This window comes from Moschus berezovskii, chromosome 1, assembly GCF_049115385.1.
Source record: "Moschus berezovskii isolate FMDL1 chromosome 1, NW_MosBer_1.0, whole genome shotgun sequence".
Classification (NCBI taxonomy): Eukaryota; Metazoa; Chordata; class Mammalia; order Artiodactyla; family Moschidae; genus Moschus; species Moschus berezovskii.
The window spans coordinates 121713760-121739510 of NC_142460.1; the positions used below are offsets into that span (position 1 = coordinate 121713760).

The 25751-nt window shown below is 39.0% G+C and overlaps 1 protein-coding gene across 1 annotated transcript in view; it reads right to left on the reverse strand.

Moving 5' to 3' along the window:
* Positions 1-25751, reverse strand: part of LOC129551748 (uncharacterized) — a 691626-nt gene that overhangs the window by 596023 nt on the left and 69852 nt on the right. Inside the window, exons 2-4 of the mRNA XM_088833084.1 lie at positions 18481-18615; positions 13910-14019; positions 12288-12392 (exon numbers count right to left, since the gene is read on the reverse strand). Of these exons, the coding sequence (XP_088689210.1) occupies positions 12288-12392; positions 13910-14019; positions 18481-18615 (350 nt within the window). The remainder of the gene's footprint in view (positions 1-12287; positions 12393-13909; positions 14020-18480; positions 18616-25751) is intronic.

Consider the following 25751-nt stretch of genomic DNA (forward strand, 5'->3'; position numbering starts at 1 on the left):
CTGATCCAGGGATCAAACCCACATCTTCTGTGTCTCCTGAATTACAGGCAGATTCTTTACCACTTAGCCACCGAGGAATCTCCAAAAGGCTGTATAGTGAAAGTGAAAGTTGCTCAGTCATGTCCAACTCTTTGCGACCCCAAAGAAGTTGCAACCCCTATACAGTCCACGGAATTCTCCAGTCTAGAATACTAGAGTGGGTAGCCTTTCCCTTCTCCAGGGGATCTTCACAACTCAGAGACTGAACCCAGATCTCCCACATTGCAGGTGGATTCTTTACCAGCTGAGCCACAAGGGAAGCATAAAAGGATATATGATGCTTCTCAAAAACCCAGACCTTGGCATATGGCTTAGAACAAACAATTGCAGGAGTTCTTTCACTTCATGGCAATACTGAAGGAGTAGATTGCCACCAAGGTCTAGTATTGGCCTAGGAGGGTAAGCTAGTTGTGCACTTCAGGATGAAAAGAGTATGAACAGTAGCCTACACAATACATATAGAGATATTCTTCAAAGTTCCCCTAACTAACAAGATCACCTTACCTTCTGACTTCCAAAATTCTGTTACCACTTATGTTAAGCTACTCTAGTCATATCTCTACTGGGCATTGGTTCCAGGATTCCACCAAAGTTACAAAAATCCATGAGTACTTAAGTTACTTATAAAGTGGCTTGGTTCAATTGGCCCTCTGTACCTGTGGATGCAAAACCCACTGATATGGAAGGCTGACTGCATGTTAGAAGGAGTCTGAAGTTGTTTTTAGGAGAAACAATGGAACTAAATTCTGACAGATGCAGGGAAGAAAAGAAAAATATTAATATATAAATCATGAAAACTCCATGAGGGCCTAATGGAAAAAGATGAGAAAGAATTCCCAACCCCACTTTGCCTCCTCTATTTGTTAGTCCAGCAGAGCTCATTGTATGGTTCAAAAAACAAAAAAAGACCCATGGCATGTCTTGCTTACTTGTTTATCTTCAGGCAACTATATAGAACAGAGAATACCATAAACACTGGAGTTAAAGATCTGGGTAAAAACCTGGCTCAGCTACTAACACTCCGTGATTAGGGCACCTCAGCAAAGCTTTCTGAGTTCCTGTCACCTTAATTCTAATTTGGGAATAATATGAACTCCCTCAAAGAGTAGTTTGAGACTTAAATAAGATAACATATGGGAAAGCTTCTGTTAAATGTACATTTTCTTAACTATTATATAAATATATTATTATCAGATGAGTAGATTGGAAAACATAGCTTTTAACTTTTTATTTCCAATTTTTGATAATGTGTGAGTGCATGCATCCTCAGTAGCTACCATCATGTCCCACTCTTTGCGACCCCATGGACTGTAGCCGGCCATGCTCCTTTGTCCATGGAATTTTCTAGGCAAGAATACTGTAGTGGGTTGCCATACCCTCTTCCAGGGGATCTTCCTGACCCAGGGATCAATCCTGCATTTCCTGTGTCTCCTGAATTGCAGGCAGATTCTTTACTGCTAAGTCAGGGGGGAAGCCCATCTATATATATGTATATATAAATGCTTATATGTGTATATATAAATTCTTTTACTAAAATAAGACATAGGATGATTCCAAATTTTAAATAGTTGTTCCACTTGCTTTTTCAGGATAAAACGATGGCAGTTCATTAAAATCCTGATGTATGTTCACAAAAGCAATAGAAATTAATATTAGGTGATATGGATGAAATAAAGATATCTTCAAAGATATTCAAGGAAAACATACATAAACTTTTCTTGAAAGGTTATAAAAGTAGGGTACATCCATATTTACTAAATAATTAGACTCTATTTTGTAAACCATAGAAATTGCAATTGGCAGATCATTATATCAGAAAATCAAGAATGCTTCTAAATTCTTGTAATCTGTACATTGAACTAGGGTCATACGGTATATTATGAAAGGGTTTATTTAGACTATTTGTGAACTTAATATATGTTAATAAAACTGAATGGTTTTGAACATGAAATATATATATTACATGTTATATACATATGTTATATATATATATGTATATATGTAATATCTCCCTCAAAGCAATTGAGTCCAACAAAATAATAATACTTGAAGAATATTATCAAAAACAAATACTTAAAGATACCTCCATAAAAGGGCTATATGGTCATATGCATTTGGAAAACGCAGGAATCTATATACTCCTCTGAGGGAGTCACAGTACACTAATTAACACATCAAGGGTTCCTAGTCCTGGAGGAGGGCATGGCAACCCACCCCAGTATTCTTGCCTTCAAAACTCCACAGAGGAGACTGGGCAGGGGGGCTATAGTCCATGGGGTTGCAGAGTCAGACATGACTGAGTGACTAAGCACAGCACTGCACAGGTGATGGAGTGGTAAAGAATTCACTTGCCAATGCAGGAGACAGGAGATGTGGGTTCCATCCCTGCGTCGGGAAGATCCCCTGAAAGAGGGAATGGCAACCCATTCTGGTATTCTTGCCTGAAAAATTCCATGGACAGAAAAGCCCGGTGGGCTACAGTCTATGGGGTCACACAGAGTCGAACACAACTGAGCACACACACACACACAGAGGCTCTAGAAAATCCTACAAGAATGAACACAATATAAGGTTATTTGACATAGAATTTCCTGAACTTATTAAACACAAAAACTTCATTTCCTACAACACTTCTTAAAATCCAGTGGAAATAGTGATCCAGAGAATAAATTTTAAGAAATATAATAATTCATATTATTCAGGTTTAAAAAATACATGTGCATGTGTGCTTAGTCACTCAGTCATGTCTGATTCTTTGTGACCCCATGGACTGTAGTCCACCAGGCTCCTCTGTCCACAGAATTTTTCAGGCAGGAATACTAGAGTAGGTTGCCATGTCCTACTCCAGGGGATCTTTCCCACCCAGGGATCGAACTCAAGTCTCCTGTGTCTCCTACACTGGCAAGCAGATTCTTTACCACTGAACCAACTGGGAAGCCCTTGAAAAACATAAGGCATTACATCCTGCACATCCAGCTTTATACTTTATACTAGCTTGACCAAGAAGGAAGAGGGCACCCTGCACAAGATACTCCAGGTTGAGAAAAGAGCCAAATCTGTGCAGCTAAATTTGTAGCTTGAGTGTCATCTAGTCTCTCAATTCTCTTGATTATCATTACTCTTTACCTTTTATCTTACCGAGAATTTGACTTTTGACTGTATTTCCTCCAGTCTTCTACTTTGCCTCTTTCAGGAAATGTACCTTTAAATAAGTCTTGAATAGGCCCACAGCCAGGTCAACTGAGTCCCCAGGACCATCCTGTCCGGTGAACATCACTGAGGTAACAGACCCAGCAGATGCTTCCTTCTATCTCTTACTCCTACTCTCCAGTGCAGTGTTACTGGGACTAGCCTGAGAGCAGAGAACCTTGTAAAGAAATTTCATTTTTTCTTTTCTCAACATAAAACACCCTAATCACTCTAGGGTATGTTTGTGATTGACTATCATACTGGTAGTTTCTAACACTGACCAGCCTAATTCTAATACAGAAGTGTGGAAAGTCCCATTCCATTCCATCCATTTTACAGTAGATTAAGGAACTTATAGTTTCAAAAATGACTAAGAAATGAAGCTGCACTGTCCAGACCAACTGACCCGTCCCAATGGCCATTACTGGTGGTGATGCTATTGGTGTATGCCCTGTTCACTTTTCCCAGATATAAATAACTTTGAGTAAAATTTTACCCTTCACACACACATGCAACATATACTTAAAATTCAAATGGAAAGCAAAAATTCCAGTTATACTATTTCGAAAAATACCGAACGGTATTGATTTTTGTCATGGATTTTTTAATCCAGGATTTCCTCTTTCAAATTACACTTATCAAATTTCTTAAGAGAAAAATGGGACTTTATATAACCAAAAACCTAAAAGGGGCATTTTAAGTTATGTGCCTGATAAAATAAGAGAAGTCTGGCATTTTAAAAACAATAACAGCAACAAAATCTTTTGGCATCAAGCAACAAATGTGAGTGAAAGTGAAAGTCGCTCAGTTGTGTCCAACTCTTTGCAACCCCACGGACTGTAGAGCCCATGGAATTCTCCAGGCCAGAATATGGGAGTGGGTAGCCTTTCCCTTCTCCAGGGGATCTTCCAGAAACAGGAATCAAACTGGAGTCTCCTGCACTGCAGGTGGATTCTTTACCAACTGAGCTATGAGGGAAGCCCCAGCAAGCAACAAAAAAGAATGACAAATGACTACATGCAAGATTTGGCCATTTGAATGACATAACATTTCTTTTCCTTTGGATTTTCAGCCTCTTTCCATTGTATTATGGCTATATCTTTGAAACACACTTCTACACATAAAATGTCCATCTTAAAATCTTCAATGGCATTACATATCCAAGGAGTTGAAACCCAAACTATTCACTTGGCAATGATGAGTGACATGGAGTTAATACACATCTTACTTGCCATAACCCCCCAAGTTCTGCTCCCCACTATGATTTAGTCCCTGGAATTCTTTTACTGTATTTCTGAGAACACCATTCATCACATTATAATGATTTGTTTTCCTATCTCTGTAATGAGAATGCAGCCTTTTCAATAGCAAAGCTATGTATTTCTTACACAGGTTCTAAAAATCCCTCAATACATGTATAACAAGCAAAATTTTAAGTGAAAAAAAGTCATTTAACTCAAACTTTCTGCAGGAATATGGTTTGCTCAGCATACTGAACAGGTTTAAACATTAAAAATAAAGTATAAATCCTTTATGTCCCTTTCAGGGAAATGATATAAACATTATTTCTCATAAACAAGAGATCTATTATATTTTAAAGAAACAACATCACATAGTAACTCAAAGGACAAACTCAGGAGCCAGACTGCTTGAGTTCATACCCTAGATCTATCATTTATTACACGCATGACCTCATTAAGGTCATTAAATTAAGTAAGTTAATTTCTCCTTACTTTCAGTGTGTTATTGCAAAATGGGACTTAGCTTAGAAAACTGTTGTGAGTAATTAATGAGCTGACAAGCATAAAGCATTGAGGACAGCACCTACCATGTAGAAAGCATGATTTCTGAGTTAGCTCTTATAGTCATTACTATCCATCTTCAAACTTTTCTAGCCCATCACTAAGGATATCCTGTAGAATCAAATAACCCTGAATAGTGCTAGGTCATCCTCTTCTAAGGCTGCCATTCTTGCAATATTAGGTAATTCTCATGCAGTCTTTTTTTTTTAAGTGCATCTACCTTCTGGTTGCTAACACTGGCCATGCAAAGCATACCTGGAAGGCTATTTTAGTAAAAGCACTGTCAAAGCTTCTATCTTTGAATCAATGTCAGGGTAGTAAGCCTTCTGTGTGGATTCCTAATAAGATGTCCCTTTATTATGCTCACAGGAAGATGTCAAACAGTTATCACTTTACTTTCCTCATAAACGGTCTAGCTGTCCCTTTCCTGTACTTGTCTCAATCCTTGTCAATACTGCCATATCCTTCTGTCAAGTTATGTAAAGCAGAATGCAATCGCCTTGACATGGACTTGCTAGAACCCTGCCGAGGGCTTAAGGCTCCAACTCAGTGCATCTTTATGTGGTGAACAAAATAATACTGAATTTTACACTGTCAGCTCATGTTAAGAATGCCTATCAATTTATCTCCATAATATAACCTGTGTTTCATCTCAGACTATCTCCTAGTAATGCTCATTTAGGACTGCAGATTAATAGGCATGCTCAATTAATGATTTTGCATTTTTTCCCAATTAAATCTTCTTCCCCCACTAATTTTATAATTCAATTAAAATAAGCCATCAAGTTTTCTTAGCATGATTTGCTCTTTATAAACCCCCTGCCACTTTTTCCCCATTTTCATTGTTTCAGTAGGCCTACTGCTGAAATGAAGCTGTGGAGATAGAAAATGTTTTTCTAAACTTTCTAGATTAGATCACCAGGGCTGCTATAACAAAGTACCACAAACTGAGCAGTTTAAACAACAGAAATGTATTGTCTCTCAGTTCTACAGGCTGGAAGCCTGAGATCAAAGTGTCAGCAGGGCTGTTTCCATTTGAGTGCTGGGTGGAAAAATCCTTTCCATGACTCTCTTCTAGCTTCTTGTGGTTGGCTAGCAATCCTTGGCATTCTCTGGATTATCAGAGCTTCACCCTGATTACTGCCCTCATCTTCCCATGATGGTATTCTCTCTGTTTCTTCCCATGATGGTATTCTCTCTGTGTGCATATCTGTATGTCCAAATTTCCCCTTTTAATCAGTATATATTGGATTAGGGGTCCACCTTACTTTCATACAATCACATCTTAACTAATTATACCTACAACAATCATATTATTAAATAAGGTCACATTATGAGCTACTGGGGATGAGAATTTCAACATACAAATTTAGGATGACACAATTCAACCTGCAGCACTTCTCAAATTAAAAGTGCTCTTGGGGACAAGCCACTTTAAGGAGATTCTTTGTTCTGATCTTCTATCTGCATAGAAGAGATATATCTGGCAAAGAGTTCACTGGGCTCCTTGATTGGAACTCAGTGGTTGGCTGAAAATCATACATGTGACCCAACACCCAAAGTTTGCTCAGATTTCCCACAGAATGGGAAGCAAAGCAACCACAGGCGCCTTTCCCCCTTCACTTAGTGCATTTCCCCTATAGATTTTCAGGGAATATACAATCAATAAAAAGAAGTAATGCATTAATTACCATATATTAACATATATGTGGAATCTAGAAAAATAATACAGATGAACCTATTTCCAAGACAGGAACAGAGATACAGACGTAGGGAGCAGACATGTGGACACAGTGGGGGAAGGAAAGGGCAGGACAAATTGGGAGATTATCATCAATATATATACACTACCATCTGTAAAACAGATAGCCCCTGGAAACCTGCTATAAACCACAGGAAGCTCATCTGGGTGCTCTGTGATGACCTAGAGGGGTGGGAAAGTGGGGGTGGGTGGGAGGGAGGCCCAAGAAGGAGGGGATATACATATGCATATGGCTGATTCACTTGACTGTACAGCAAAAACTAAGACAACATTGTAAAACAATTATATTCCAATAAAATAAGAAGTATTGCTTGGATAATGCCTCCCAACTTACAGATCACACACATTATCTCATGTTAATCACAAATAACAACCTGGTAGAGACATGATTATGTCAAGTATTATAAAGGGACCATGATTTGAAGGTAACAGAGCTAGAACATGGATTCCAGGTGCCCTTCTTCCCAGCTGCTTGACCTCGGACAGGTTTGTATGCTTCAGTTGGGTACAAATATGGACAAATAAGAGTGTTCGCCTCATAGACTAGTTGTAAGGATTAATAATTTGATCCATACAAATTGTTTAGAACTGTGCTTGGTACACGGAAGGTGCACATTATTTTACAAATGATGACAATGAGCTCTAGGACTATAAAATGTCTTCTCCAAGATATTGCAAATGGTAATTGGTAAGACCCAACCCTTAGCCCAGAACTTCTCAGGTTTTCCATGTCAACAGACAGCATTCCAGCAACATTCTATTTTTAAAGTGCCTAAACATCACACTTGAATAAAATGAGAGGTCTGGGTACTCTGGTTTAGGAATAAAGTACCAAACAGTAGGGTTGTATATTCAAGAAGCTCTGTCTAAAGGACTGTTTGCTCAGGGATTGGTTTTAAGGAAGGCAAAGTCCTTGAAGAATCAGTAACCACCTCTGTATGATGTTCTGGAAAAGCTAGTTTGACTGGACAAATAAAAGCCAAGGAACTGTTGCCCTGGACATAAGAAAAGCTGTTTTTGCCATGTGCTATGTGCATCTCTTCTTGAAGCCAAGAGAACTACTTGTATTATTATTATTATCCCTTGAGCTTGCGCTGTTTTTTTTTTTAATTCATTTTATTGGAGGCAAATTACATTAATATATTGGTTGGTTTTGCCATACATTGACATGAATCCGCCCCGGGTGTACATGTGTTCTCTTTCTTGAACCCCCCTCCCACCTCCCTCCTCCCCATATCCTCCCTCCAGGTCACCCCCGTGCACCAGCCCCAATCATCCTGTATCATGCGTAGAACCTGGACTGGTCACTTATGATAAAATACATGCTACAATGCCGTTCTCCCCAATCATCCCACCTTCACCCTCTCCCACAGAGTCCCAAAGACTGTTCTGTATGCCTATGTCTCTTTTGCAGTCTCGTATACAGGGTTCAGCTTACCATCTTTCTAAATTCCATATATATGCGTTAGTATACTGTATTGATGTTTTTCTTTCTGGCTTACTTCACTCTGTATAATTGGCTCCACCCTATGCCAAATTTCATATTATTGTTCTGTTCCTCTTTAAGGATAAGTTGTACTTTGTGTTTTCAAATCTTTTCATAAAACTTCTTTTATTTCCGAGCATCACCTTGAGCAACTCTCTCTTGTTTTCTTTAGGACAGAAATATCCTCTGTCATAGCATTCGTGAGCTATGTTAGAATCACTGATCTCCTGGTCTCTATTTCCCATCACACTAAGGATACCACATTTGTTTTGGAATCTGCAGCACTTAGCACACAGACTAGGCATGAGATATCAATATCTACTGACTAACTGAAAGACTGGCTAGAAGAAGGAATGAGTGAATATATAAATGAAAGAAATAAGAAGACCTCTGAGCCTCAGCATCTCACTATTAGGCACATTATAATTTAACCTGACCTCTGACCAGGGAAAAGGAAGATGGAATAAGTGATGAGGAATAAAAGGAGTGACTCTGTGTGTGATATTAATCAGTTAATGAAGCTCCAAGTTGTTTTGCCTGGATCCATAGAAATAAAAAAGAGAAAATTTAACCACTAGCTATCTAGCTTGATTTGCATGTGTTCAAATCTTCAAAGTATTCCCTTTGATTCCTTTAATCAATAGCTATTTTAGAAAGCTCTTCATTACTTCCTAATTGTCCAAATTCATTTTCTTCATTTTTCCTTATTAGAGGCAGATTTTTCAAATGAGTTAAGTAGATCAGCAATTTTAGAATCATTATCAACTTCAAGCATTTCTCTCAGTTATTAGCATGTCCCTTCTCTCTCTGGACTAGATTCTTTTCTCCATTTTTAAAAGGCCCATCTGGCTCATTTTATTGACTTATTTTTCCCATACATATCAAATAAAGTCAACTTTATCCTATACTCAAAGCAATCCATGTTTACAATACCCTGATCCTAGTATTTTATTAGACATCTCGTTTTAGATGAAGATGCAAGTGATTCTCCATTATGTTATCATGTCAAAAAATAAGTAAATAATTAGCACTCATCTAGGTTTTAATCCATCCCAACCAAATAAGCTTATAAAGTCGTTGCCATGGCCCACAAAACATTTCACAAATAATTTAAATGGATATTTTGATCCTTAAGTACATTATAATTTTAAAAAACACATTCATTGAACCCAACAATCCCACTGCTGGGAATCTGTTTCATAGAATCAAAAGCGTCATACTATTGCAGCCCTGATGTTTTGTCAAAAAGTTGGAAACAAAATGAATGCCCATCAATACATGGGTGGTTCAAACTTTACGGCATATCAATACGATGGAATGTTATTCAGCTGTTTGTATATGTTTCCATATGTGCAGAGAAATATAGAAAAGAGTATTGAGAAGATTGTTAACTAGGGAGGAGAGAGAATACCGGATGAGAAGAGAAAAGAAAAAGTAATTAAGAAAAAAAGGGGGGCATTTATGATAAAACCATCATATGAGAGACAATCTCATCTATGTAAAATTCCATATGTTATATGTATATGATTAAATATACATAAAAGGATAACCACATGATTTTCTGAGGGCGACAAGACTATAGATTTTTACTTTCTTATATTGTATAAACTTCTAATTTTTAATAATTAAAACATTTTAAAATTGAATTATTTTTATCATTTGACTCAGTTTATATAATTTGTAAAACATCAAATTAATTTTCATTTTGATGTATATAATATATCTAGAGGGAAAGACAGTAATGCCTATCAGACCAAGGTTTATATACTCATAATTCAGAACTCAAATCCAGCCACTGGATAAGAGACTGGCTTCAAGCAGTACTTCTAAACTAAAATCCACCTGATTGAGAGAATATATATATATATATCTTATCAATTAAATTTATAAATATATATATATCTCTTATCAACTCTTTTTAAAATAATCTTTTCTAATTTTCATTTTTAATCTACTCTCAAGACTCATCTAATGTACTAGCTGTATTCTTTTTTTTTTTTTTTTTTATTTATTTTTTTGTGACTTTCTCAAAATTTATTTATTTATTTATTTATTTATTCTCCACTTGTCTCACCAAATATGTGATTTCCTAGAAAGTCTTCAAAATTCCTCCATCAAACTCTTAAATTTCTATACTTTATGATATCTCATTTTGCTGGATGAAATGTAAAATCATGTAGGAGATTCCTGAACTTCTACTTCAGGATATACATCCCTTGGGGTTCATCAATTTTTCTTTTTACATTCAACAGGAATTCTACAGTGAGAGATGAAACACTGTCAAAATCCATAGATAAACACACTTGGACAAGAGTACTTAAAAGAGCAATGCAGAATCCTAAATGGTATTTTGTGTGGTCCACCTTTCCTCATGACTTCTGAAACTTTCTGTATAAAAACAAACTTGTGAAAATATGTACTTATTCTGCATGTGTTTAAAATTATCCAGTGTTTTCACCAAACTCAAACTAAAGAATACAAAATCTAGCTACTTTAATTTCAAAAAGCATTTTAATTACTTTGGTAAATAAAAGTTGTTAAGAAATTGGAATAATCAGAATACTCAAGTACTAATGTAGAAAAATAAAGAATAAATTAATCCAGGTGTAACTTTGAGGCTATTATCATTACCATATGTCTCTCTGATTACCTTTCTCCTCAGGGACTTGATGTTTTCCCAAAATCTAGTCTACCAAAACAAAAGAATTAATAAAGTAATAATTGATTTTTTAAAATTTTAATGCATCAATGACATGTGTAATTGCCCATCACAGATAATGATCAAGATGAGGAAACCAGTGTGGCACAGATAGTTCAAGCAATGTGTTTAGGGGCAAATAATTTGGTTTCATGGAACAATGTACAGTTTCTGTTACCATCTTAAAATTAATAGAAACAACTGAAGACACTCTCCAGAGCTCAGACTTCTGTTTAAAAATCAGTGTTCCACAGTCAAAGAATAAACTGGGATAGAAAATCAGCTTTATTTTAATTCACAATTTTTTAAAAAAGGAAACAACCTAGGGAAGAATTTCAAGATTAATTTACAAGAAGAATAGCTTTGAGGTGCCCAGGAAAAAATGTGAGTCTGAACCTTATGCCAAGGGCAGAGGAGACAAATGAACATGACTGATGAGCTCTCAGCAACCTTCCAACTTCACTGACAAAGATTCAAGTAATGGATAAGAGAAGGCAAACGTATCAGCAGAAGATAATGAAGACAATATTTTTGTCCACTTTTTATACCTGTTTCTTTAACTTCTATATGATAGGTTTGGTTTGGTTTTCCCCTGCCTTGAAAAGATAAATGCAGATGCATTCACATCCTCCAGAGACTAGAATCAGATGATCAAGTCAAAACAAATCCTTCTGAAAGCACCCAATCTCATAGCAGATGCAGTAAAAGACACATTATTGGCCATTTTGAGAATTTCCTGCCCAAGAAACATCTTAAACACACATGTCCAAAATTGACAGTTGTTAAGCTCCAACCTTGAAAACTAGGTTTCCAAGTTTTGACAGATTGAGAATCATGCAAGTGTCAGGTTTTTTGCGCTTTTTTTACAAAACACAAAGGATATAAAAGTAGTAAATATCACATCATGCTGAATTTGTCTTAATCCTTACTTTATTCATTCACAAATCATATAAAACTCACAGAATACTGTACCAGCACTTTCAAACGATGGGTCCGTTAAAGATTTAACATCTGAAGTCAGAAAGAGGTTTTCCTATTAAGCTGCCATTTCCTTTACAAAATAGACTATTTTGTTCTTACTGTTACCCTTTGAACTCATATAGTGAATAACTAAAACTAAACTGCAGAGCATAATTTTCAATGCTGAGTACACTGTAGGTTGTAGGTTTTTGCTTAGTGGCAGATTTCAAATGCTCACCAATTCCCAGAGGGATAACCCTGCCATTAGTTTGAATCGACAAAATTAGCTGGCCCCTAAAAGCAAGGCAGACGGCTCCAAATCATAATAAAATGGCCTTGTTGGCAACTCACCATATTGACAGTGGGGTCCCTGAAAACCCTCTGAACACTGGCACCGCTGGACTTCACCCTCTGAGCATCTCTTCCCATGGACACAAGTCCCCACTGCAGAGACAGCTAAAAGAAAGGTAGACAAGAAGGCCAGAGAGAACAGAGTGTAAGAAAGGAAAGAAAATCCTCAGTGTAAGTATCAAGTTGTTAATATAGACACCATCTAGAAATTTCTACCAGCTCCTCCATAGCCTCTCCACTGAAAAGTTTTCTCATTACCAATTAAAGCCATTGCCTTCTGAAGCCTTGTAGAACTCTATATGTGGTAACATCTGTATCACTTTGAAGCTTGTAGAAATGCCCCACCCCAGACCTACTGAATCAGAATCCACACCTTAACAAGGTACTAGCTGATTTGTATTCAGATTCAAGTTTGAGTAGCATGGGAAACAAATTTTTTAAAGAGTGGATATATGTATAACTGATTCACTTTGCTGTATACCTGAAACTAACACAGCATTGTAAATCAACTCCACTCCAATAAAAACTAAAGGGAAAAAGAAAAAGAGTAGCACTAGTCTAAAGGAACTACATGAAGATGGCTGTGTATCCCAAGTAAATCTAAAACACATGCAAGAAATACAAATACTTACCAGAGGCAAAGGACTCTGCTAGGTGCCACACAAGATAATGAATTCACTTCACAGTCATTAATTTCCAGGAGTCTATAATATAGTTGAGATGACATGTGGGCAGATATATTTACTGAGCTTAAGCCACTCATCTTCAGTGTCCTAGCAATGCATGCAAATACAATGACCCCCAGTGTACCCCTCAACCCTAAGCCTGCTTAATATGGGAAGCCTGAGGCAACTTCACCAAAATCATTCAAGAGCAGAAAGCATGGTGGGGAAGGGAGCAGGATGCCGACAAACTCCCGAAGGTGCAGGATAACAGGAGAGATGAATGGTTGTGCTGTGGTCTGCATTGATTGCAACACATTGAAGCATTTTAAGTGACTTGGCAATAACCATAAACACATAGGTAACGGAGTCACTAATAAATGGATTCGTTTCTCTGGTGTGAATGAACTATATAATGCTGCTAGTTCCGCTGCTCAAGGGCTGTCAGATAGACACCAAAGGTCCTGGAATACCCTCACCAGAGGTTTGTGAAAGGACTGCATACCTCATCTTAAAAAATAAACTGCTTCCCTAGTTCTGCAATTAATCATGACAAGCACAAGTCAAGAAAACCCATTTAGATTTCCCTCTGGACTTTTGAATCAGCCATGGATTACAAATTTGATGATATGGGAAAGGGGCAAACAGCAAAGGGAGATGGAAGCTTACTAGGTGTAACCTGTCTGGCTTTAAATAAACTGCCTTTTACATAGACAGAATATAAAGCAGCAGTTCTGTGGGTCCTGAGTTCTGACCTATCGTTAGCAACACTTAACAGAAAGGCTTTCTGCGCATTTCTGTACATGCCATGTGTGCATCTTCAGTCCAAAGAGATGCTGTGAATCTGTGGTGAGTCTAAAATGCCTAAAGCTTGACAGGCATGATATGTTTGAAGCCCAAAACAGAGTGAGACCATTACTTCTAGTGACAGAGAGTTAGACAGGAAGAATTATAACTTACAGCATAGGCAGCCAGGTTCATTGTCCCACCGGCTCCAACCAGGGCAGCACTTGTAGATGGTCTGCTGCTCCAGGCTGTATGCCTGTCTGTAGATGGTGTAGTATCGGGTCCTAAGGAATAAGAATGAGATTGATCCTATTTTCCTCTTAAGGTAATACTTCGTCTTAAGGCCATAGCTGTCACCTTAAACCCACTACCAAATTCTCCCTGCAACCCAAATCCTGATTATACACACACACAATATATATATATGCATTATACATGTGCACACACACACACACCTCACTAAATACATAACCAAGATTCAATGTAGATACAGGTTATTGAAAATTAAGAGGAACTGCAAGTCCTGTAGTATAAACTACCCTAAGGGTCACTGAAGCAATCAAAAATGGAACCCATGATTATGAAGAGAATAATGAAATCCAGAAGGATAATAAGTCACATGCTTTCAATTTGACAGTGAAGTCCCCTCATCATGGGTCCCATAATAGTGTGCATTCTCATCAGTGGTGACATCACCCACAAGCGGGGGACATTGATTTGTGGGTAGGAGGGGTGAGAAAAATCTTAGTAATACAATGGTTTGTGGTCCTACACGTAAGCAGAGAACAGAAACAGAAACAAGCATATCTGTGATATTGAACTTTCATGGGGAAGGGGGACAATTACTAAAAGAAAAAGAAAAAGTTCACAAAGTCTCCTGCAGGGGGAGGGCAATAAGGAACAAAAGATTGAACAATGAACAAAATAATGAACAAAACACTACACTATTTCTGCTGACCTGTTAATAGACCATAATACCATAATTGGTGATGGACAGGGAGGCCTGGCATGCTGTGGTCCATGGGGTCGCAAAGAGTCGGTCATGACTGAGCGACTGAACTGAACTGAACTGAACTGAACCATAATATCACTGAGATAACTTCCTTCCTATCAAATTGATGTCTTATTTATTCTTTATCCCAAAAGTATTATATTGTCTTCCTCTCACTTACCTATCCTCATATCCCCAGCCCAAATCACCTTCATGTGCCTGTGTGCTCATTTGTTTCACTCATGTCTGTCTCTTTGCAACCCCATAGGCTGTAAACTGCCAGGCTTCTCTGTCCGTGGGATTTTCCTGGGAGGAATACTAGAGTGGGTTGCCAAGCCCTCATTCAGGGGATCTTCCCAACCCAGGGATTGAACCCATGTCTCCTGCATTTTAGATGGATTCTTTGCCACTGAGCCACTAGGGAAGCCCAATCCCCTTCATATTCAAAGCCAATTTCAAGTTTCACTTCCTCCAATTTCTCTTTTTGCATCATGTCAATGTACAGTGTTCTTTCTCCTCTCTTGAAAATAGGATTTAATGTCATTTTTATAACACTTGACTATTCACCATCTTGAAGAAAGAATACAAAGAAAGAAAGTGAAGTCACTTAGTTGTGTCCAACTCTTTGCGACCCCATGGACTGTAACCTATCAGGCTCCTCTGACCATGGGATTTTCCAGGCAAGAATACGGGATTGTGTTGCCATTTCCTTCTTCAGGGGATCTTCCCGACCCAGAGATCAAACCCGGGTCTCCTGCATTGCAGGCAGACGCTTTACTTTATTTTCTTTCTTTCTTTTTATGACACTTGATTATTCACCATCTTGAAGTGTTCCCTAATATTTTTGGAGGTGCATCTTTCTAATAGGGATATGAGTATACATTTGTTTACTTACATACAAACAAACAGGACGTTAGTTTGGCATGCGACAACTCCAAACTCAGTTTCATAAATAGTTGCTGAATAAAGGAATGCAAAAAACTATTAAGCTCTTGAAAATAAACATAAAAATGTTTTATTTATTCATGTTTGCTTTCCCAAATCTGAATGTCTATGTGGTAGTAAACTTTCTTTGGTTTGGACTAATATCAACAAGAGTTAAATCTCATGGAAGTGAAAAAAAAGTGAAAGTTTTAGTCACTCAGTCCTGTCAGACTTCTTTTGACCTGATGAACTGTAGCCTGCCAGGCTTCTCTGTCCATGGAATACTGCAGGCAAGAATACTGGCACTGTATCTGGGCCACACTGATCATACATTTAAAATAAAAGATTCAAGGTAAATTAATAATCTAAAAAACAAAATAAAATAATGGAAGACATCTTAGGAAAATATCTTTGAATGGAGATGATCTAAGACAAGTCAGGAGAATATACACACTACTGTATATTCAATAGATAATTAACAAGGATCTACTGTATAGCATTGGAGAAGGAAATGGTAACCCACTCCAGTATTCTTGCCTGGAGAATCCCATGGACGGAGAAGCCTGGTAGGCTACAGTCCATGGGGTCGCAAAGAGTCGGACACGACTGAGCAACGGAACAGAACAGAACTGTATAGCATAGGGAGCTCTATTCAATATCTTATAATAACCTGTGATGGAAAAGAATTGTAAAAAAGAATCTGAATCACTTAGCTGTATATCTAAAACTAACACACTATAAATCAATTATATTTCAATAAAAATTTAAAAAATAAAAATAAAACAAGTCAGGAAACCCAGGTGCTTCAACAGGCAGGAGAAACAGAGATGATTGCACAATATACTTAAATTTTTGAAAAGCAAAAGATACCATAGTCAAAATGTTTGGGGAAAACATTACATATGTGACAGAGAGACAATTTTTCTTAGTATATGAAGAACTCCTACAAATTGAGAAATAAAAGGCAAACAATGAATCTAAAATTGAATAAAAAATATTAAAAAGCAAATCTTTTTGTAATTAACAGAAGTGCAAAATAAAAGAAAATGAAAAAAAAAAAATACTGGCACTGTTAGCCATTCCCTTCTTCAGAGGATCTTCCCACCCCAGGGATCAAACCGGGGTCTCCTGCATTGCAGGCAGATTCTTTACCGTCTGAGCCCCCAGGGAAGAAAAACTTCATGGAAGGATGCCAAATATCTAATCGAAAAGTCATTTCCAAAATCAGGGACATGAATATCTTCTGTGTACCAAGCATCATGTCACGTATGTTAAATACGTTTTTAGTTAATCCTTGTAATATCCATGTACAGTATTATTTTTCTAAGTTTACAGACTAAGGAACAGAAAAAGTAGAAACATTTTCAGTGTCACACAGAAAAAGCCAGAAGTTTTTTCTGATTTAAATTAAAGGTCCTGAGTATAGACCAAAAAAAAAAAAAAAAAACCACACAAAACACTATTCACACACACAATGTATATGCAAATATCCACAATTATAAATGATTTAGTCTTATTAAATCTAGTCTTATATTACCAGTGTTCTGCCATTTCTATACAGTGGCAAATGCCATTATTTACACATGCCATCAATTTTCTTTAAGTAATACTAGTGATATTAGTAATAATAAATTCATTAATCTAAAGTTATATTTTTTAACTTTGTTTCCTGAATTCAGACAAAATTGATTCATTTACGTAACTTGAACCCCTTAGCAACTATTTAAGAAATTATTAGATATTTTATAAATCTATTTTTAAAAGTCCCTATGAAGTCTTCACACATAGAAAAAACACATACTGGCATTTTCTCTCCTCTCCCAGGCAGCTGAGTTAATCCTAATTCAAAGACCATAATGAAATTAAAGAAGTTCCAGGTTTCAAAGTGTTACAAGAGAACCAGGGGCAGGTCAGATGGTAGCTCAGAATCGTAGATGCCTTGGATCCAAGTTACACTAAATTTAGCAAACTAACACAATATTTCTTGTTTCTCTCAGCCTTCTGATCCACTGCTTTCAGTGTCTATCCTATCAAAAATTAAAATTAATGGCATCTAACCCAACTGCAATACTTTGGCCACCTCATGCAACGAGTTGACTCACTGGAAAAGACTCTGATGCTGGGAAAGGTTGGGGTCGGGAGGAGAAGGGGACGACAGAGAATGAGATGGCTGGATGGCATCACCGACTCTATGGACATGAGTTTGAGTGAACTCCGGGAGTTGGTGATGGACAGGGAGGCCTGGCAGTGCTGTGATTCATGGGGTCACAGAGAGTCGGACACGACTGAGCGACTGAACTGAATTGAACTGAACTGAACCCAATCCTGGGTGTTCATTGGAAGGACTGATGCTAAAGCTGAAACTCCAATACTTTGGCAACCTCATGCGATGGGTTGACTCACTAGAAAAGAGTCTGATGCTAGGAGGGATTGGGGGTGGGAGGAGACGGGGACAACAGAGAATGAGATGGCTGGATGGCATCACCGACTCTATGGACATGAGTTTGAGTGAACTCCGGGAGTTGGTGATGGACAGGGAGGCCTGGTGTGCTGTGATTCATGGGGTCGCAAAGAGTCGGACACGACTGAGTGACTGAACTGAACTGAACCTTACCCAAATACCTCACATAGAAATGAGGTTTGAACTAAAGTAATAATATATTCTGTTTCTGAAGGAAAATATATAACTTTAAAGTTCCTCGTGGGTATATGTTATGCTTGTTTACTTATATAATTATTTTCTAAAATTTATTGGATGAAATCTTTAGATACAGTTTAGGCTTTGGCTTTGACTTTGAGAAACAAAGACAAAATAGTGAAACACCATTACCTTCTTTCATAAGCCACACACCACCGTGGGCTGGTGCAGCCCTGTTTCCAGATCTTGATGGTGTGCGTGGACGCCTGGACACACGGGCGTCGCAGTCCCACCACAGTCAGCTGCTCTTCTTCGCAAACATTTGGCCTTGAAAAAAAAGGATAGTAATGCAATAAAAATAGATTACATCTTTATGTTTTATTCATGAATCATTTGTTCCTTCATTTTCCACAAAAAGCTTGTGGTGACTTACATAAAGTGAGAAAGAAAAATACAGGCAGAGTAGGGAAAAAAAAAAACAGACCCAAGAAAAAGAAAAATCAGAATAGATTTTAAAAAACAAGGAGAAATTTAGAAGACACATGCAAAAGTCATAAGTTCCCATGTACTTGAGAAAACTGAGCTGAAAATTAAGTTCTAAGCTCTTTGGTAGCCAAAATGTATAAAGAAACACAAGTCCAGGATTCTTAGTATCCATGAAGAAAAAGACAGGCTGATTCAAAAAAAGGAGTTAAATTTTTCCTGAGCACTATTTTCCATCGGCAAGGTTACTTAATTCAGTTTCACCCATAATACTGGGTTGGCCAAAAAGTCAGGTTTTAGTGTAAGATGGTATGGGAAAAACCCGAGCGACCCTTCTGGCCAACCCAATACTTCTTTAAACGCAAATACTTTTCAACCAGCACAATTATATCAACATTTCCTTATAGAACGCTTATACAAACATACAGGATTTTAGACCTTTTATCTTTAATTTTTAAACGTCCTGGGGATAGATAAAACACAGGGCTTCCTGAGTGGCACTAGTGGTAAAGAACCCGCCTGCCAATGCAGGAGACATAAGAGACGCAGGTTCAATCCCTGAGTCAGGAAGATCCCTTGGAGGAGGGCATGGCAATCCACTCCAGTATTCCTGCCTGGGGAATCCCAAGGACACAGAAGCCTGGCTACAGTCCATAGGGTTGCAGAGTCAGACATGACAGAAGTGACTCAGCACAGAACACAGATAACACTTATCACCTAGAGTGCCAGAATTAAATCCTTTTGTAATTTGAGGAATGCTTCACTTAGTGATGAATGATTTACTAGTCCATACCAACTGCTTGGCTTTTGAAAACAATACTAATTGTTTTCTGACCAAACACTCATACTTCTTCTGCACTGTATGCCATACATGAACCTCCCTAGGGTCAGGCTTTGATGTTCTTTTTTATGAGTCATGAAACTCATAGTCTAGCCAACTCTCCAGACTCATAATCTGCTGAAAATAGAAATGGCTCATGATTCAGGACTCTAGTCTGTCTTTAAACGGCTCTGTGAACCTGTCTAGTGATCACACTGATAACAACACCTAATATACTGCCTGCACTAAAATCAGTTCCTTCACCCTCCACAGCTGCAGTCCCTTTTTGTGATCACTTCATTCCGGGGCTCTGACTAAATCTCACCTTCTGGTTTCATTTACAGTCCAATTCTCACTTCCAGATATACTTTTGAAAAGTGATTTTGGGGACTGTTAACATTACCTAAATGAAATAAAATTTGTGTTAAACGTTATTTATGAGTTTGAATAGCACATTTTAGTGTTGTAGGTAAATACTGTAATAAAACAATAAATAAAACAAAAAAATAAAACAATAAAACTACATGTAAGTGAGACATCCATAAAATCCTCAAGAATTGGGCAGTGGGCCTAAAGAAAACTTTAGCTTTTAAAAATGCCATATTGGGGCTTCCCTGGAGGCTCAGTGGTAAAGAATCTGTCTGACAATGCAGGAGACATGCATTCGATCCCTTGTCCAGGAAGATCCCATATACTGTGGTGCAACTAAGCCCGTGCACCACAACTATTGAGCCCATGCTCTAGAGCCTGGGAACTGCAACTATTGAACCCATGCTCTACAGCCTGGGAACTGCAACTATTGAGCCCATGAGCTGCAGTTACTAAAGCCCCAGTGCCTTAGAGCATGTGCTCCAAAACAAGAGAAGTCACTGCAATGACAAGTCCACCCACCACAATTAGAGTGTAGCCCTCGCTTGCCGAACCTACAGAAAAAAGCCTGCAAACCCAGGAACACCCAGATCAATCAGAAATAAGTAAATAAAGAAATAATTTTGAATGTCATATTAGATTGTCCTATATCTTCACCTTCACATGGACTTATGTGTTTGGGGGAAGCAGACTAGCCCTGTTAGAATGAGTTCACCAAACATTTACTTTATCTGCCCATAATTTGAATTTTTACACCTCATACAGTCTTGAACTCTATTTTATAACCTATTTTTATAATCTATTATTCCATTCATCCAGCCACCCACCCATCTAGTCATTCATCCATTCAACAAATACTGTAACCTACATGTGTCAGAAGCAGTGCCCCACCCCAACCTCAACCCTCCCACCGCCCAGCTCCCACCCCCTACCACCAAGGATTTGAGTATAAGTAGCTTCTTTGGACAGAGAAGACAATGGCACCCCACTCCAGTACTCTTGCCTGGAAAATCCCATAGACGGAGCAGCCGGGTAGGCTGCAGTCCATTGGGTCGCTAAAAGTCAGACATGACTGAGCAACTTCACTTTCACTTTTCACTTTCATGCATTGGAGAAGGAAATGGCAACCCACTCCAGTGTTCTTGCCTGGAGAATCCCAGGGACGGGGGAGCCTGGTGGGCTTCCGTCTATGGGGTCTCACAGAGTCGGACACGACTGAAGTGACTTAGCAGCAGCAGTAGCAGCAGTTTCTTTGGAAAGTGAAGAAAACACCAGTGAGGAAGCGATTAAATGAGACGAGGAAGGAGAGTTAGCCAAGAAAAAATACATATTATCAAGCCAGGCAACACTAGCTGATGAGCTCCCCAAAGTCAGAAGGAGCCTGGGTATTCATGCACTAATTCTACCTGTGCTCGGTTGAGAGCTACATCTTCTCCAGCATTCCAGGCAGAAGCCCAGGTAGGCAGAGTCTGCTTCCAAAAGCCAAAGTCTTCAGATACAGAAATGCAAATACTGGCAGCTGGAAGCGTGGCAGGTATGCAGTGATAAGGGAGAGGGACAAGGGTGCTGTGCGGACACTTTCAGCAGCAGGTGGTACGAATGAAAGAAAGCCCACGGTCCCTTTGCACTGACCATCTAAGTAGAAAGGAGAGTAAACAAAAACACTTAGAAAATACAAAAGGTAGACTGCTAAGATGGAAACAATCAGGGGACTGAAAAAGATAAGGGAATTCTTACTAAGATTTATTGATCAGGAAAGGCCTCACTGAAGAGGTGACATTGTGACCTGAAAGGGTGAAGAGATACCAGGACAACCAGAGGATGCCATTCAGACAGAAAGAAGGAGAAGGAACTGAGACTCTAAAAAGGGGAAACGCTTGGCCTCCAGAGATCTGAAAGGAGGCCAAATTGACTAAATTGATGAGATGTTCAGTAGGGCAAATTGGGCCTTTCAGTCTGTGGGGTTCTGATTTTATTCTCAGGGCATTGTAAGCCACAGAGAGTTTTTAGAATTTTGACTTTTGGTTTTTTTTTACTACAGACAGGATCTGGAGATGGATCTGTGATTCTCTCTGACACCCAGGTCCCCTCTTGATAATGACTTAGGTTATATCTGCTCTTGGGCACTACAAGTAACAAGTCAGCCCAATCCAGCAACTGACCCACAAGTCCCAGTAATCTACCAAACCTTCCTTGAGGTTTTTCCTGATTCCTACAAAGAAGTCCCCAAGGAAACTCTATACCTTCAGAAGACCCAAACTGAGTAGCAGTGAATAAGAAAAGGCACAACACAAACTTTATGCATCACAAGGAAAATGTATTAGTCTAAAGCTTCTAGAAAATTATATGTAATTCAGGTTGTCACCAAATAACCTCTCTAAGATCATAAGGAACATCAATGTGACTTCAGAACTTTATGTTATATATAGTTTCACATGTCACAGCTAGCGAGCAACATTCCTTTGATTGAGATGAAATTTTATTTTAGGTTAACTCATAGTAGAGAATGTTTGGTAAAGCAATATCATCCTTGATGCCCCTAAAGATGTGGCTAAATAAAATCAGTCACTTGGGACTTTCCTGGTGGAGCAGTGGATAAGAATCCTCCTGCCAGTGCAGGGGACATGGGTTAGATTCCTGGTCCGGGAAGATTCCACAAGCCATGTGGCAACGAAGTCCAAAAGTCACAACTTCTAAGCCTGTGTGCTGCAACTACTGAAGCCCAAGAGCATAGAGCCTGTGGTCTGCAGCAAAAGAAGCCAGCTCCACGAGAAGCCCTTGCACAGCAACGATAAACTGCCCTCTCTAGCTGCAATTCGAGAAAGTCCTCACAGCAACAAAGACCTCCTAGTGCAACAAAATAAATAAATATTTTTTTAAAAAAAATCAGTCACTTGGTTATTCTGCAGGTGTTCTGAGTATATTTAAATTTTAAAAAATTATGCTCCTTTCTTAAGGACAAAAGTCATAAATGTTTACAGTATAGAAGCCTGAACAATGAACAAATACAGAAAGCTAAGTTTGTCCCTAACATGCCACCAGATGTAACCACTGCTAGTAAAATGATAGATTCATATCCAATTCCTTCTGGGAGCACACAAACATATTTTTGTATAAATGGAATCATAATCTATTATTTTTTAAGTTATGTAAAAAATAATTTTAACTTAGCAAATAACATGGTATGAATATTTTTCCTTTTTGAACTTTGTAGCATTACTTTAACCTTTAATTTCTAGAGTATGAACTTAGAATAATATAGGAGAATTAATTCAGCCAACATCCTATTGATAGATATACAGTTGTTTCTAATAGTTTGTGACTATAAACAACTCTGATGTCAGTTGCCTTATAGAAACAACTGAATTACAGATTAATCTTTTTCTTATATCTCCCTAGGAAATATTTGTTTTTCTCTGAGTTGTTTCAGTTCAGGATTTTTCTAGCCTCTCCTGTGTTTTCAGTTCAGTTCAGTCCCTCAGTCGTGTCTGACTCTTTGCGACCCCATGGACTGCAGAATGTCAGGTTTCCCTGTCCATCACCAACTCCCAGAGTTTACTCAAACTCATGTTCATTGCATCGGTGATGCCATATAACCATCTCATCCTCTGTCATCCCCTTCTCCTCCCGCCTTCAATCTTTCCCAGCATCAGGGTCTTTTCCAATGAGTCAATTCTTCGCATCAGGTGGCCAAAGTACTGGAGTTTCAGTTTCAACATCAGTCCTTTCAATGAATATTCAGGACTGATTTCCTTTAAGATTGACTAGCTGGATCTCCTTGCAGTCCAAGGGACTCTCAAGAGTCTTCTCCAACACCACAGTTTGAAAGCATCAATACTTTGGCGCTCAGCTTTCCTTATAGTCCAACTCTCTTTCTCAAATAGCAGTTGTCAGTGCTTGACTACATTTTAAGCATGAAGCACTAGAAGCTGATTGGGAGTTCTGTGTGATAGAAAGGGCTTACAATTGGTGAGCTCACTGTTAGGTGATTAGGGGTGAACCTAATGGATGTCCCTGTATGGAAATCTGATTTTTAGGGTCATTCCATTTTTCAGAAAAGTAGCCCCAATTTCCTGCACATGGAAGCAGACAGCCTATGGCTGGTGCTTCAGGACCAGAGAGCAGAAGGGAACCCTGCTGTTCTTACCCCATCTCCTCCCTTAGGCAGTAAGAGTCTGCACCCCTACTGAACCTTCTCTGGTTTGTCTTCTTCACTGGAGAAAATCCAATCTCTCCCTTTCTCTCTCTTTCTCTCCTGAGTGGGAGTAAAGCATGGTATTTATCCAGCTCTCCAGTTTGGAGAAAGGAACCTGGGAATTCCACCAGGTCCGCCAGACTGAATTTACATTCAGTCTTCCAAACAACTCTCTGCCTTCATCCCCACCATTGCCCTCTGTACACTGCTTACCTCCACTCTAAATGCTTAATGCGGAACCTCTCTGGGATTCCCTGTGAAAGGACCAACAACCTGTCAGAATGGCATAAAGATTACATCAAAGTAAAAATATCTGAGCTACAGGTCCAGAAATAAATCTTTCCTGAACTTCTATCAGGTTAAAGCTGAAATACACCAGAATCACCTGCCCCAAGTACCCCTCCCAACCTCCTCACCACCACTCCAGGGAAGTCTCCTGTCAGGAGGTCAACTGATCTTGGGCAGTGGGACATTTCAAAGCCAATCTGTGTAAACAAACTTCATCAGAACCTTCCATCCTTTGAAGCCCTGCTGCTGCTGCTAAGTCACGTCAGTCGTATCCGACTGTGTGCGACCCCATAAACAGCAGCCCACCAGGCTCCCCCGTCCCTGGGATTCTCAAGCAAGAACACTGCAGTGGGTTGCCATTTTCTTCTCCAATGCATGAAAGTGAAAAGTGAAAATGAAGTCGCTCAGTCATGTCCAACTCTTGCTGCTGCTGCTGCTGCTGCTAAGTCGCTTCAGTCGTGTCCGACTCTGTGCGACCCCACAGACGGCAGCCGACCAGGCTCCGCCATCCCTGGGATTCTCCAGGCAAGAACAGTGGAGTGGGTTGCCATTTCCTTCTCCAATGTGTGAAAGTGAAAAGTGAAAGTGAAGTCGCTCAGTCGTGTCCGACTAGTAGCGACCCCATGGACTGCAGCCCACCAGGCTCCTCTGTCCATGCAATTTTCCAGGCAAGAGTACTGGAGTGGCTTGTCATTGCCTTCTCCATGTCTGACTCTTCAGTTCAGTTCAGTCGCTCAGTTGTGTCCGACTCTTTGTGACCCCATGAATTACAGCATGCCAGGCCTCCCTCCTAACCCCCCTCAATAAGCTAGTATGTAAATCCTTACTAGTATGTATCCCAAGTTGTTCGGGGAGCTACTCTCTAATAGCATACTCCTGCATACAGGAGTAATGAATTTTTTTCCTGCTAATCTTCTAGGAGATTAATGTTCAAAGCCCAGATGATAAAGGAAAAGATTTTCCTACCAACAGTTTTGCAACAAGGATTGAATGGATAGAAATCCTTGGTCACTTTGGATTGTGCAGTTGAACTCTTGGGGGCAAAAGTGACAAGAGCTTCTCATCTTTTTAGAAAGGAATTTTCCAAAATTTAGATTTACAGGAGAAAATGTTTTGGTTAGGATTACTCTTGTTCTGTTGCTTCCCTGGTGGCTCAGCTAGTAAAGAATCCACCTGCAATGCAGAAGTTGTAAAAGATGCAGGCACAATCCCTGGGTTGGGAAGATCCCCTGGAGAAGGAAATGGAAACCCACTCCAGTATTCTTGCCTGGGAAATCATATGGACAGAGGAGCCTGGAGGGCTACAGT